The following is a 15418-nucleotide window of genomic DNA, read 5'->3' on the forward strand; positions in this document are numbered from 1 at the left end:
GTCACTTCAAATTTACCCAGAGGGTTGTCATTGTGTTTAAAGCCCTTTTATTCTAAACTGTCCCCACAAAATTTTTGCATGGATTAAAAGTTGGCTTCCTCATTTGAATGGACTACTTCTTATGTTTTAAGAGCTGTTATATTGCTAATAAGCTATTGATTTGAACGCTGCTTCTTCTGTTCACACCACTGAACATCTGATGCAGCAAGTGCACGAACGGCTAATTTGTAGGTTGGTTAGAGATGGAAAATCTACCTGACATGGCAGTGGGGAGATGCGAGAAAATATGTCTATGGCTAAACAGAAAAAAAACGACATTGATTTTTCCATTCCTGCGGAGTAAACACAATTCACCCTACCACCATCACTTCATCTTTCCCCGGCACTCACTCCCTTCACTCCTCTTTTCTTCTTCACCTGCCCTCCTCCTCCTCCACCACCACCCCTCCACTCCTTCCCCTCACTGCTCAGTATGAACAGTTTGAGAGCACCATAGGCTTCAAGCTGCCCAACCATCGGGCCTCGAAGCGATTGTGGAAGGTCTGCATTGAGCACCACACCTTCTTCAGGTAGGACTTCATACTCAAAAATACACAGACAGACTTTTTTCTGCACTGTAGTTGTTGCACCCTGCATGCACTGTAGCACTTGGCACAGCGGAAGTATCCCTCAAGTGACACTCATCATACAAATGTGTTAATAACTTTTCATGGTAACAATTTTTACAGGTCTCATAATTCCCTATAATTTGTTGAAAGTACTTGAACATTACTAATATGTAATTGTAAATTCATAGGAAGCTTCCTGAAGAGGACAAAGTAATTTGCTTCTAATAAAGGTGAAATGGAAACAGTACACGTCTAATTAATTAATTCCAATTAATTTCTATTGTAACCAAGAGGGTGAGTGCACAGCAGGTCAGCTGAACATGCAAAAGTAAGAAATTTGTCTACAGACAAGCAGACCGTTGAATGCATACAGTACGGAGAATTAAGTTTCCAATAATAAATGAATATTTCCTTGGGTTTAAATGGTCAGTTCTTGCAGTCAGCAAGATTTTAATTCCTGACAGTAACACCTAATTTTACGGATCCCTTAGTTTACTACTAATTTCCAAGAGTAACTGCTCATTCTTAGAGCATTTCTTTTAAAGGGTTATGTAATTTGATAGTATATGAGAGAACCTGATATGTAAATATCTAGTTTGACACACAAAACTACACACTGAAAATTATGTTTTTTTTCTGTTAGAAAAAAATCTAAGTTGTAAAGATGTTTTCCGAATTAACAACTACATTTGAACCCAAATATATTAAGTGGGTACAACTTAACACTTTTTCCAGTTTTCTTATCATTTGTATTCATCAATTGCACCACCCCTCTTTCTGGAAAATGTCCTTTGTATAAAATTAAGGGACTCATAGTTGTTACCCATTTCTCTCTTCTTTGTCAAATTCTTAACTGTGTAATAAAGTAAAATGTGTAAACTAGGTGCAGAATCTTGGTGCTTGTGGCAGATTTTCATAAACTGAATCCTCCTGCAGGTTGGTTTCCCCAGAGCCGCCTCCCAAGGGCTTTCTGGTGATTGGCTCCAAGTTCCGCTACAGTGGGCGGACCCAAGCCCAAACCAGACAGGCGAGTGCTCTGATTGACAGGCCTGCTCCGCAGTTTGACCGCTCAGTTAGCAAGAGGTACTTGCTGCCACGAAGTATTGATGGAGGTAAGAAACCCAGTTATTCCACTCTCCCTTCAGGGTGCACTCATGATTCCTGGATTATGTTGTGGGGCAGTAACATCTCACCCAGTGTGTGCTGGGTAAGGCTCCAGTAGCCCTGTGTTATCTGAGTCTCAAATTTCTCAGCAAAAAAGAAATGAAGGCAGTAATTTTATGTTTATGCACAGCATACTGAGCTTGTACAGTAGATCATGTCATGTAAAAACTTAAAAACGGTTGACGCTTCCCTTCCCTTGGTTTTAACCAGCTTCAGCTCTAGGTGACAGCATGGACCAGCTGTCCCAGCGAAGCTCCAGTGAGCGCACACAGTTCATGTCCAGAGAGGACCTAGACCAAGAAGGCAGCCTGGACCTGGAGCACGATCACTACCACTATCAGGACCAGGACCAAGACCAAGACCATTACACAGACCAGGAGCTGGAGCTGCAGGAGCGAGGTCAAGATCAGAGGCATACTCGGGGTGCCAACATCTCAACGCCCACCAAGATGCTGGAGCTCAAGGTACAAAATGAGAGGATAGAAAACTGTACAAATACACACAAACCTGACTTCATTCCAGCTCTTATTGTCTTGGCTTATAGCTGTTAAACACACCTGCAACGTGTACATTATAGTTCACACAGTATGAATCAACACTGTAAATGAAATAAGCACTCACATTGTTAAAATATTGCCTTTCCTATGTGAACTGTATCACACTGTTGAGGACAGTACAGAGAAATATCCACAAGCAGTTCCTTTGGCTCATTTTAAATTGTAAAAGCACACAGCTTCGCCCCAAGTCGGAAAAATCCCTCATGAACGTTTGGCTAACACTCCTCATCCGTCTCTCTCACATTCCTTTTTATTTGAGACTGTAATCACTGTCCCTATTTTTTCTCCCCATGACCTAATTTCTTCCACTTTCTGCTCCTCACCAGACTTATGAGACTTCTCAGTATGAGTCAGCTCTACTCACTTTTTCTCAAATCTTCCCCCCAAAATCTAACTTGATCTTTTTGCTCCAGATGTTTTGTTTTGTTTTTTTTAAACTCACACCCTGCCTCGAACAGTTTTGTTCTCTTCTCGCTGCTATAATGTTAACACACCTTGCTCACCTTGCTAACCTCTGCTCTCTTCTCTCTGACCTTTCTGTTCTCCGCCTCATTCTCTTCTGCAGGGTGAGGAGGCAGGCTCGCCTGTAGACTCTAAATCAGAGGTATTTTGGCCATGGGCACTTTTGTCTGTCTGTGTGGTTTTGGTTGTTGTAGGTCATGCTCCGTACTCTGTGTCTGTTAAGCACGAATGTTACTTCTTTTCATGTCATGATTTCCAGGATTCCACTGACTATAATCCATGGAAACTGCATGAATCTATCTTCAGATGAATAGACACAAAATGTTTTATATACATTTATTCAGGCTCTTCTTCTTCTCCCTTTTTTTTCTATCTGCCCACTGGGAAGTAGTTTCAGTGGGAATTCATATTTGATATACTTCACAGGCATTTACTGTGGCTGACGCTCTTATCCAGAGTGACAGAAACATTAAAACTCCACATGGAAAAAGCTTCTTTTTTTTTTTTTTCCAAATGTCAACACATGTTCGAGAGCGTGCATCTTTAACAGTGTCCCTGTGTGAAATTAAAGGGATTGATTGTTATTAGCAGGATAAACAGATGGCCCTTAAGCACTGTTGATGACTCAGTGAATCAGTGGTTCCCTAGTTAACAAATCTCCTGGTACAGCAGCTGAGATGCATAAAATCTCATTATTTAATTAATGCTTATTTTTAATTTATTTTACTGCTAAAATGGCATTCAAGACACACTGTGTCTTTGTTTATGCCAAATTTATTTTAGTTTTTATTTGGATGATAAATGGAAGTGTATCTAGTCTTGCACTGGTAATTTGGTAGTGTTACGGGGTATTGTAGGAAATATTGGCATTGCATTCGTTACTCAAGGGTCTGTTCATTTGTGGTTTTGTAATTCCTTCTCACCAAATCTTTGTATGAAGAAGTATGGGAATAATCCCCCTAATAATGTTCAGCCTATAGATTACTGCATTAATTATCGATCGGCTGACATTGAAATGGATTGTCCCTGTCTTCTTGGCAGAACATTAAATGGCTTAACTGTCTTAGTCCAAAGCCCCAACAGTCAACTGTTTCTGTCTGTCCGTCTGGCCGCCTGCCTTTTTGACTCACCTGCAGCACTTTACCTCTTTGTCTCTGCACGCATCTGTTCTCCAACTACCCCACCCCCCAACCCTCAACTCCTGCTTTGCTCAAAACCCTTCACTTCATCTCACTTGCCCCACCTCGGGCTCCCTCATCTGTTGGACAAGGATCTGGCCATCCCTCGGCCCAAACAGGAGGTACTGCTCGTCTTCTCTATTTCGGCATGTGCCGTATGTGACCCTCACCAGGAGTCCTGTGCTTATCATTGTGCTTGTCACTTACTGTTAGAACAGTCCACAGCAACAGCAATGGAGGTCATGTTCAAACATTCAGGATCGATTGGTGCACCGCTTTCTTAAGTGTAATATCATAGTTGTGCACGTCAGTTTCCTGGTTTCTGAACACTGTTACCAGTGAAAATCTTGTCATCTAGCCTTTGATCAGTAATTAAATAAAAGGGAAAATGACAATAAAGCATGTGCTCCATCCTCCAAAGATTGCAGAGTAGAAGTGGTTGTGTGAAGGAAAATATACTGTAATATAATTTTGTCACTGATTAGAAGATTTTCAAACCTCCAGATGTACCTGGATCTCTGGATGAGGCCTATATCTGCACCTGGTTACCCTTAAGACCTCTGTTGTCCAACCATGTGATGCAGCATTTAATTCATCCTACAGCACAATTAAATAACAGAAAACAGAAAATCTTGCACTACAATCTAATCAGAATAGATTTAGGGAAGGAATTTTAAAAAGAAAAACCTCCACATTCATTTTCAATGTGAATCCATATATAGTTTAATTGTGTAAACAAATATAACCAGAATCTAATAGATTTAGAGCTCAGACTTTAATGTATATGTTAATTTGTGCCATGGATGTGCCCTTCACTGTGTAAGCAGCAGTTCTTGGATAAGCCGGAAGATGTTATACAGAAGCACCAGGCCAGCATCAATGAGCTGAAGAGAGCTTTGAGGCAGCCTAACAGCAAGATGGCCCAGAGAGAGAAACGCCTTTCTTCAGCTACTCCTCCTGGAGGAACCCCCGAGCGGAAACCAGTAAGAACAAGATTCTATTCCCATTTTTTTAAACTTACTATTCGTTTTCTATATATTACCATTTTCTAAAAATATTGTATTGGCCGGCCCTTTCCCATCCTGTCTGCTCCTCCCATTCTCTATCAAAATGCTGTTTGTACTGAACCAAAACACAGAAAATCATGGTCTTAGGTCCTCCAGTTAATCACTCTTTTTCTTGAATGATCATTTACAGTATTGATGTGGGGTAACAATGATATCAGAGATGGAGGAGACGTGTATCTAGCTAGGCTAATGCAACTGTTTACTCTATGTCAACATAGGCGACCGGTGATGCCAAATTGATTGACAAGCAGGATGCTTATGAAGGAGTGCTGGATACTTACTCTAAAGAGGAGAAGAGTAAGACCTCTCCTATGGGTAGAGACACGTTCACAGTAACATCTTGGAGGGAAGCAACTATGAACAATTATCAAACACCGTGGGATTCATTGAGAACTCAAACTGGAACATCTCCAAAACAGGAAACAGACTTTACAGCAACAGATATGAACCCTATGGACGATTCATTGGCGATTAATGGCCACCATGATTCTGTAACAGCAAGGAATACTATTCAAGAAAATGGATACGGCTCTCCACATGACAAACAGAGGAGTGTAATGAACAATAGAGATGGGAGGCATTGTCAGTATGAGCACAACATTCATCAAGAGAGACTGAAGAACTTTGAAACTCCGGTAGCTGCGGATTCTCTCCCAAAGGGCAACGGGGGCAGAATTGAGAGTGACGTGAGGCGTTATGAGACATGGAAAATAAAAGACCCAAGCCTCAAGGGAGAGAAAGATTGCAACAAAACTGGGAACTCACACTCAGAAGTCACCAGAATAGTTCCTCTCAAGCCGCAGAGATCAAAGAAATCTTTGAATAAAGAGAACAAAGGTGTTGTAAACCCTCAAACTCAAAGCCAGTCCGATAGAGGCATCTTCGGTGCGGCTGGGGATGTACAGATGACAAAATCAAAAGACGAATACTGTGAGACAGGAAGGAGAGTGGATGGTAATGCTGCAATGCAATCCGCCACAGATGTTGTCAAGGAAAACACAAAATACCACAGTGAAGCTGCAATGTCATATCAGCAACAAAATCAACTACATCAGCAGATTAAGAGCGAGTTGTTTGGACAACAAGAGCTCAGAGACTTCAGGGATACAACGGGGCAAAGTCAGTGGACAAGAGGAGATATGCGACATGAAGATAATTTTCAAAACAGCACAGAGTTTAAAGAGAATCTCGCTAGCTCCAAATTCCCCACAGCTCCCCCTCGGACTCTTCCTCTGAAAACGCAGTGGTCCCGAGACAGACAGAGCAACATGGACAGCAGCCACATCCACTACAGGACGCCCAGCCAAGAAACGACCAAGAGGAAGCAAGCGGTAAAACCATCTGACCCCTAACCTATTTGTCAATCATCGGAAAGTAAAACATTGCATGAGCTTCAGGCGATGTGGTGCAAATCTTTCGTTTTTATCATCTAAAAACAACACACACACATACTTCAGAACTCATGTGGCTGTGTATGAGAAGGCAAAACTTCACGTTCCTCTGCATCGCATCATTGACCGACTTAATTCACGTCCATGGCCCAGGGAGCTTTTTGCTTTCCCTTGTTCCCCTCCGCAAAGCTTGACATCTGCTTGGCCATTTCAGAACCCTGCGGGCCTTTTAAGCAAAGTTCCCATTGCTTAAGCTTCAGTCGTCCCTCCTTATCTCACCTTAACTTGTCACGTTAACACCTGGTCTCTCCTTCCAACATCCTCACATAACAAAGGTGGCTGCTGCAAGGAGCACAAGACCTTCCCACCATTTTTCTTTGAAACCTCTTTTTGACATGATTTAAATCTTTTTTCGTAAATGGCAGAGAAGGGCATTTGAACCAAATGTTCTATCTTGGCATCTCTGTAGCGATAGCAGAAAATGACAAAGGTGATTAGATGTAATCACAGGCTGCAGAGCTGCCAAACCTCTTCAGGGCTTAGGCATTCATATGTTGCATTTACAAATATGGATACCTTTTTCCTGAAAGGGACTTTTAGAAATCTAACCTTTCAGTGCATGGCATTACCGTTGCACTTGCGGCCATTTTTAAGAATGTCACTCTGTGAAATGTACCCTATGTGCATGCTTCTGACAGTAACCTTTAGCTTTAGAGTCTCTGGGAATTCTCATATATGTGTTGATGGTGTAAGTTTAGCAAGTTGATGGATGAATTAAGTGTTCTCATTTATAAATAATAATGCAGTGAATTTCACCGAGTACAAATGCAATTAGCTTAAAAGCAGAACAAACTTGGTTTCTCTAAATGTGAAAATAAATGCTTCTATCACTGTAAACAGAACATCATGTTAACACAGTGACAAGAAAACCTCTAACTCTGTGTTTCTGCTCTTTCCTTTTTTGATACAATGACACACACGTTAGTTATAGAAGGGTATTATGAATTGACACACTTTATTCTGTTTTATATTAATGTTTGCTTGTTGTTTGTTTTTCTTCTATAGGAGACACCTCCCACACCTGCTATTCACGAGGAGCCTTTCAACGAAGCCTCAGTGAGTCATCGCTCAGCTCCACCAGTCTGTTTTTTTTCTCCTTTTAAGCTACTTATTCGTAAATGAGTAAACAAACTGCACTCAGCTATTCAACACATTTTCATTTAAGATTTCATTTGAGTGTTGCAAAAATTAAAAGTACAATTTACAAGTTGTTATCTAATCAAAAAAGTTAAACCCCTGCAATAAAAGTCAAAACACAGGATTTTTAAATAATTAAATCTAATTTATAATACTTTCTGATGCTGGTTTTGCTCATATCAGTAATTATTGTATAACTGCCCTACATTTTTAATTCTGATCAGCATTTTTTTCTGTTGCTCAGACTGATTATATAAGGAAATGTACCTGTATTTTACATGGTCTGCATTAAGTGTTCTGCACTCTTTCCTGTAGAGGGAACCATGGGAGAGACGTCTTGGCTCTGTCTCAGAGGATGACCAAGACCACGAGATCCTGTACCTGAAGGAGACCCACCTGGGCATCGAGCGCAAATGTTCCAGCATCACAGTCAGCTCTACATCCAGCCTGGAGGCAGAAGTAGATTTCACTGTCCTCACAGACCTGCACACAGGCATGGAGGAGTTCTCCAGGGGCATGACAGAGCTGGGAGAGAGGGATCTGTCACCTGACGGGGGTCTGTGCTTTGGAATCGATTTTCTCCAGCAACAAGGCCCCTCTGAACCCCCGCCTCCATTAGTGTCAGCTCCTCTGTCCAGAGGAGCAAGCAGCAGCCCTCCGGCCAAACATATCCAGGCTGAAGAGGTCCGACCAGAGGTGAAACGGCCTGATGTGCAGGTAGAGACAAAATTCTGTGTTGTGTGTTTGGAGCATTTACTGTAGGAGCTTCTGCTCCTTTAGTTTGATTTGTTGTGGCAGCTGAGAACTGTGCTATTTTAAGGCATCACGACTGCCTAAAAATATGCATCTTCCTCCTCTTTCAATCAAACTGCAATGCAGGTGAATTTGGGTGTGAACATAATCTGAATGTACCATGAACAGAAAATTCAGAAAGTTGTTTTATGTCTCAGGAATATTGCACACACATTTTTAACTGGAAATATGAAGTGCAGGCTACAGTTTTGCCAAGACTACTGAAGTAGGACTGCATGTATATCCTCCCCAACTCCCCCCACCTTCTCACACCCCCATATCACCCTCTTAGTGCAGTCCAAGTCTGCAACAAAGTGTGATTACAGGCTACCACAGCGAGCTGTTGATGAGTTTGTGCAAGTTTTGTTTACAAGCTCTAGTTTGCCTGTGCAGTAGTTGGTCAGTGTAAATGAAATGTACTGGTCAAATAAAAAGAACCGTGACAACATTTTGCTTACTATGGTTACAGATTTCAAACAGTTATTTCTGGTGTTTGTTTGTTTTTGTGTAGAGCTTTAAGCCTTCAATAGTCATGAATCTGTATAATGTAAAAGTCTAGAGCTTAAAATATATATTGAATATACTTCTGATGTACTGAAATCAACAAAAAAACAGAAGAAGGACAAACATAAAGTAAGTGGCTGTAATAAAACATGCAGATGAGATTTAATTTAATGTTTTAATTAAAACATGTGATTTGAGTTTGATGCTCTTTATCTAGCAGCGCTGATGGAAGACAGACCCTCCACCCACCTTTTCTCCTTCCTGTTTGTCTTTTTTTTTAATCTAATTTCTAAGATAAAAGATCTTCTTCAAAAACTGATATTAACTCATATTGCCTGTCTGCATGTTGCATTCCAGCATGTGGTGGAACTAAGTACATTTACTCAAGCACTGTACTTAAGTACAATTATGAGGTATTAGTACTTTACTTGAGTATTTCCATCTTATGTGATTTTATACTGCCCGTCCACTGCATCTATTTTACAGCTTTAGTTACAAGATCTGACACAATGGATAATATAACAAGCTTTTAAAATACAACACATTGTTAAAGATGATACCAGTGGTTTCCAACCTTTTTGGCTTTTGATGTCTTACAAAAAGCAGTGTGTAGTCTGGGTCACATTTCAGATGTCTATGAGTTGTTAACAGCTCCACCAAATAGTGATTTTTCCCTCTAAACTTCTCACACGGTTTCATTTCAATAAATGTTCAAATGATCCAGCATTTCACCAAAAATCAAAGATTAAAGAAAAAGTCCAAAAACTGAAAACAGATTTGTGTATCAGAACTTTGTTTTTTCTTCTTTCCTCTCCCATTAATCATCTCACGATCCCTCAGATTTATCTGGTGACCCTTTGGAGGGGCCCGACCCCTAGGTTGGGAACCACTGGACTAAACTAAAGTAGTTCAAACTAGCTCCACCTCCAGCAGCTACAATAGTAACATGCTGCTTATACACTGATGCTTCAGTATTTATAATCTAATGATGTCATCTATAATAATATATATGACATCATTAGGGCCTTTCGTATTTTGTGTGAGTTTCGTGGCCACCGTAGGTTCTCCTACACGCTTGGAGAGGGACGGTGAGGTGTTATTAGTTTGTTGCAATCTACAACCTCACTGCCAGATGCCACTAAATCCTACTCACTGGTCCTTTAAGTACATTTTACTGCTAATACTTATGTACTTTTACTTAAGTATTTTCATGCAGGACTTTCACTTGTAATGGAGTATTTTTACATTGCTGTATTGGTACTTTTACTGAAGTAAAGGATCTGAATACTTCTTCCACCACTGAATTTCAGTCACTTGTGTTTGCCTTTTGCTATGTGTACTCTTTTGTTCATTCCTGTGCATCAGAAGCTTTAATAAATATTGAATATATTTTTGTGAAGAAGGTGCTTCCAACTTCATGTCCGATATCTCTGGATCTTTTTGAAGTCCTGTTTTCCCACAGAACTTCAGAATAAAAGCAGCAGTTATTTGTCTTCCCTGTAAATACTAAAACTTGTCTTTTTTCTTTTCTCAAGCCTGTAGTACCCAAAAAACCAAAGAGGTCAGTACCAGTGTCATCGTCAGTGGACAGAGAGCAGTCACACAGGGAACCCAGTCGTATCGCTACCGTCCCTCCACTAAGCAGGGAGGCTAGTGATGTCATGATCACACCGACAGTGAGGAAGACGGATGTCAGGACGGAGACCCAGCCCAATGGGTCAGAGGTCACCACGACCATCGTGGAGTTCACAGATCAGGTTAAATTACTATTTTTAGTGAAACACTTTATAGATGAGAAAGAATATTTGATGTGATTAGAACAAAAAACAGTTATTATGTTATATACAGTATGGATTATTATTGTGGAGCTGTATGTCAGTTGTTCTGAATAAAAATAAGTCACATAATAAAACTTTTTGTTTCAGGATCATGGCATCGGTGGCCTTAGTGAGGTTTCTTACTCTACGAGACAGAGTGTATCCCCTGTGAGTACAAACAAAAAGACCTCTCCAATTTTAACTCAACCTGCAGCACACTCATTGCTGCTCTCCAGGGTTTAAACCTACTTACAAAGACCAAAGACATGAATTCCTGAATATGATGGATGTCTTCAAATATCAAAGAATTATTGCTTGTTTTATAACGTGTACTGATTTGTGCATATGTATGTCAGTGTTTACACTATTTTTTAATGCTGCCAGCTGTTGTGCTTTCTCAGGTGCATATGGGCAGTCTTGGAAGAGAGGCAACAGGGTCACCCATTCTTGTCACTGAAAACGTTACCTCAGCAACCACACACGTCACCAAGGTAGAGACGCTTAAGTAAAGCCGTATGAATTATGAATTTAACTTAGGATTATTTCAACACAAGGGGGTGCAGCTCATCTCTTATGTCTGAGTACAGTGAAATGTGAGTCCTACTTCTAACAGCTTTTTACAGAGAAGCTGTTGTGTGTTGCAGACAGTGAAAGGAGGATATTCAGAGACCAGGATCGAGAAGAGGATCATAATCACAGGAGATGATGATGTAGACCAGGAACAGGTGAGCTGAGGTGAACAAGTGAAGTGTGGGGGGGGGCAGTGGTGTTAAAACAAATGTGTGCAAGGTATTTACTGGTTGCTGGTTTTGGATATTGTAGTTTTTGATGATCTATTCTGATCATTTATTATTTTGGTATTGGAACTACTTTTGAGCCTCTATACAGTATTGCAGGCATATATTTTCATATTATATTATATTATATTATATTATATTATTATATTATATTATATTATATTATATTATATTATATTATATTATATTATATTATATTATATTATATTATATTATATTATATTATATTATATTATATTATATTATTTTAAAAAATGCAAAGAAAATCAACTGTTCTTTGAAACATTAAACTCAAATTGTCTTCATATATAAAACAATTGTTGAACTGGAATTTGACAGGATTTCAGCCTGGAGCTGAGAAACACAGACAATCAACAGAAGTTCTCATGAAAGTTGTGTGAAAGTACTTTAAACATTTTTCCTGTTATGCATTTTTATACATAGTAATCACAGTGCACTCTTTTCTTGCAGGCTTTGGCTATTGCAATACAGGAAGCCAAGCAGCAGCATCCAGACATGCAGGTGACCAAGGCAGTTGTTGTCAGGGAAACAGAATCATCCACTGAGGATCGACACGGCACATCAGAGGTACAGGTGCCATCTTGACTCCAAAAAGATAATATCTGGCCAAGATGTAGCCTCTTAACCTGCTCTGAGGTTCAGGGATTTAAGGGTTGACTATCTCTTCTTTTTTTATCTGCAGTCTTGATTTCCTGAGACGAGAGTGCCCCCCTTTGGACCAGATGTGAAATTGCCACCCATCATCTCTACTGATAGACTACTACCAGTGACGCCCTAATGGAGCCTCTTTCACACACTCACTCACACACACACACACACACACACACACACACACACACACACACACACACACACACACACACACACACACACACACACACACACACACAAGCATACACAGAGCTAAAACATGACTCTTTTCAAATCTGATTTCTTATGTTTTATTTTTATGGTTTGGAGGTCATGCTGCAAAAAAGAAAACATTTCATGGTCCTTGATTGGTTGACAGTGTGCCACCACAACACCAAACATCTGGAACAATTAAAGACATAATCCAACTAAATTCTCTGAAACCTCTCGGGGCATCTGTATCCAAACCTCTTGCTTAAGTATTCCTTAAAGGTCAAAGGGAATTAGTGCAGAAGGGGTTTGTTTAGATAATCTGTGTGCTCGTCCTCATTCACACTGTGGATAATCCAAGGTCACATGTTGGTACCCATCCCAATCAGGAAGTGTCATTTGTGAAAAAAGAAATATGAGAAAAAAATGGCCATGCATAGAGGAGTGTCTTATCCTGCTGTAATGAATAACAAGAAATCATCAGACTCCTGCTGTGTGTGCAGAAAAAAACCTACTGTGTGTGCTTACACTTTGTTAATAATAAAATCCATTACATGTAACTCCAGTACAGTTACAGCATCCAGTGAAGCAAGGTTTAGTGAGAGTAGAACAAACCTACATTAAATTTTCATTCCCACACAACCAGTCAAATGAACAAATGAGCTTTGCCCCACCTCCCATCACACTGACTGATGACGATGCACTGTTGAATAGAAAGGATCATCAAGGTCCTCTGTTGGTGTTTATTCAAGTGTTTAAGTACCAAAGTTGGAGCTACTGTGGTCTGATCACTATACTTCTTCCCCCTTCCTGTCTCACCTTTAGGATTTTACTTGTATTTTACCATGATGTGTGGGTGGCAAGTAGGCTATGCAAAGATGTGATTCCAGTCACTGCGTCATGATGGACTTTGATTGACTTTGAGAATTTCTGCATATGTCTGTCTGGACATTAGGAGTTGTTAATACACAGTGTACCTGTTGTATTTATCCAAATGGTGGCGATGTAGTCTCTGAGCATGCTGATGTTTCAGAATGAGCCCAGTTTCTCTCCTTTCCCAGCCTTTAGATGCGCTTTCAGAGTTCAGCCGGATATAATACGACTTTGTGTAGTAAGTACATAGAGTAGGCTCACACCCTTGTTCAAGTTGCCCGACGGGCTGCTGCATAAGTAAAACTAGTATTTGAGATAATGTTTGCATGATAAATTCTTGCATTATTGGATTGTAATTGATTAATATGGCTATTAAGTCAAGAATGACGGATCATGATATCTAGGACGACATGGTGGATCATGAAAGAGCCGCTATGAGAAATCGCACAGACGTTAAGGTGGAATTATTCACAATCTGAAGTCAAATCTGAGTTGTGGCATGTAAAACAGGAAATTAAGCTTCCTGACAGGAAATGAAGAGTATTCATCAAAAAAAAAAGAAACAAATTTCGAGAACACAATGCATTTGGTTTTAATCCAATGAAAGCACAGTGGTTACAGTTTCTTCCCTCTGTCACAACCCTTTAACACATTTGTCTCATTTCAAGCCACTAGTGCTGTTAAATATATTATTACATATCAGTTTGCTTAAAAAATACAAATTTTACCTCCAAATAAAGGAACACAGAGAAGGCCTGTAATGCCTAACCATTTTTTTCACTGCTGATTATTTTACAAAATATTTCGAGACACTCTGAACTGCTGACATGGTATTATGCATCAGAGCCCTTCCATTTCTCTTTCAAGCAAAGTACAGTGTTATAGATAATACATACAGTAGGAGCATTAGTTCTGTGTGGTTTGGTACATAAATGTTAGAGGGATGCCATAGACATGTAGTGTGCCAATTAAAGGGGACCTATAATGCTCATCTCCAGCTCTATATTTTTATTCTGGGACTCTAATGATGTAATGTAGCTTTACATGATTCACAGTTCAAAATACACCTTATCTTATTCTGGCCCTTTATGCAGCCCGACAGTTCAGCCTCTGTCTCTAACGGGCAGTTTTAGCTCCTGTCTCTCAAAGGCCCCCCTCCTGATGAGCCCACTCTGTTCTGAATAGCCAGCTTTCCGGAGGCCTGCTGAGGGACAGCTGTATAAAAGTTAAGTTACTGCCGATGCAAACCCAACATTTCCTGCTTTACTGCTTCATATTAAAAGCTTATAAATGAGTAAATAACAGGAGACTTTTATTGTGAAGAATTTACAGGAAATTAAATGTGTTCCTCACTGAATTAGCAGAGCTTCGTTAGCAGTGCTAACCGGTAACCGCTAAACTGGTCGACACAACAACATATGGAAATATTTGGAGCTATTTGTTCAGAGGATCAGTTAGAAATAATGAGGGAAGAATAGTACAAACAGAAACAGCCACAGTGATGTTTGAGCTGCAGACAACCAGCACACCTCCAACAGGTAAATAACTTATTTTACTTTGCCCTGCTGTGTAATGGAAAACACTCACAGCATATGTCCATAATGTTAGCGGAGTGGAGCAGTGAACTTGTGCACTGTGCGTGGAGTAGATGATCTAAAGAAATCTGTCATGAGCCCGCATCGGCTCAGACTGAAAGTAGCAAAAAAACGTTGGAAACCGAGCGTTTCAGAGCAGTCTGAATCTGGTGCTTTTGGCTCACAGGAATTACTTCCACATACATTTACCTCATTATCTGAAACTTTGGCCACATTTAATATGAACAACCTACATTGTAACATTATATATACACACGACTGAAAATAAGGAAAAGCATAATAGGTCCCCTTTAAGGTAACAGTCAAATTGTACAAACTCTGATTTTGTATGAAATACTTCAAATAACTTTATATGAACGAGTTACTTTTAATTACTGAAGTGCTAGAGAGTCAAATGCATAAACTTGACATGGCAAGATTTCCCTTTAATTCTGGTGTCTCACATTACTTGCAAATCTTCTGGCAAAAGTCATATTTTATATATAAATCAATACTTACAGCAACATAATCATACAATTGAGAAAAACAATGCTAAAAACTGTCATGTCAGGTTTA

General features: G+C 39.9%; 1 protein-coding gene across 4 annotated transcripts in view; it reads left to right on the forward strand.

Annotated features, from left to right (window-relative positions):
* si:dkey-178k16.1 (band 4.1-like protein 1) overlaps window positions 1–14355 on the forward strand; it is a 41451-nt gene extending 27096 nt beyond the window's left edge. Inside the window, exons 10-24 of one of the 4 annotated variants that reach the window (XM_044352667.1) lie at window positions 472–569; window positions 1545–1720; window positions 1983–2236; window positions 2895–2933; window positions 4062–4091; window positions 4797–4952; window positions 5255–6367; window positions 7493–7543; window positions 7940–8341; window positions 10456–10677; window positions 10846–10905; window positions 11139–11228; window positions 11382–11462; window positions 12006–12122; window positions 12238–14355. In XM_044352667.1, coding sequence (XP_044208602.1) covers window positions 472–569; window positions 1545–1720; window positions 1983–2236; window positions 2895–2933; window positions 4062–4091; window positions 4797–4952; window positions 5255–6367; window positions 7493–7543; window positions 7940–8341; window positions 10456–10677; window positions 10846–10905; window positions 11139–11228; window positions 11382–11462; window positions 12006–12122; window positions 12238–12243 — 2895 coding nt within the window. In that variant the 3' untranslated portion in view covers window positions 12244–14355. The remainder of the gene's footprint in view (window positions 1–471; window positions 570–1544; window positions 1721–1982; window positions 2237–2894; window positions 2934–4061; window positions 4092–4796; window positions 4953–5254; window positions 6368–7492; window positions 7544–7939; window positions 8342–10455; window positions 10678–10845; window positions 10906–11138; window positions 11229–11381; window positions 11463–12005; window positions 12123–12237) is intronic. The other 3 variants (XM_044352669.1, XM_044352668.1, XM_044352670.1) reach the window with 3 other exon arrangements.
* Window positions 14356–15418: the final 1063 nt, after the last annotated feature.

Source organism: Thunnus albacares, chromosome 5 (assembly GCF_914725855.1).
Source record: "Thunnus albacares chromosome 5, fThuAlb1.1, whole genome shotgun sequence".
Taxonomy (NCBI): domain Eukaryota; kingdom Metazoa; phylum Chordata; class Actinopteri; order Scombriformes; family Scombridae; genus Thunnus; species Thunnus albacares.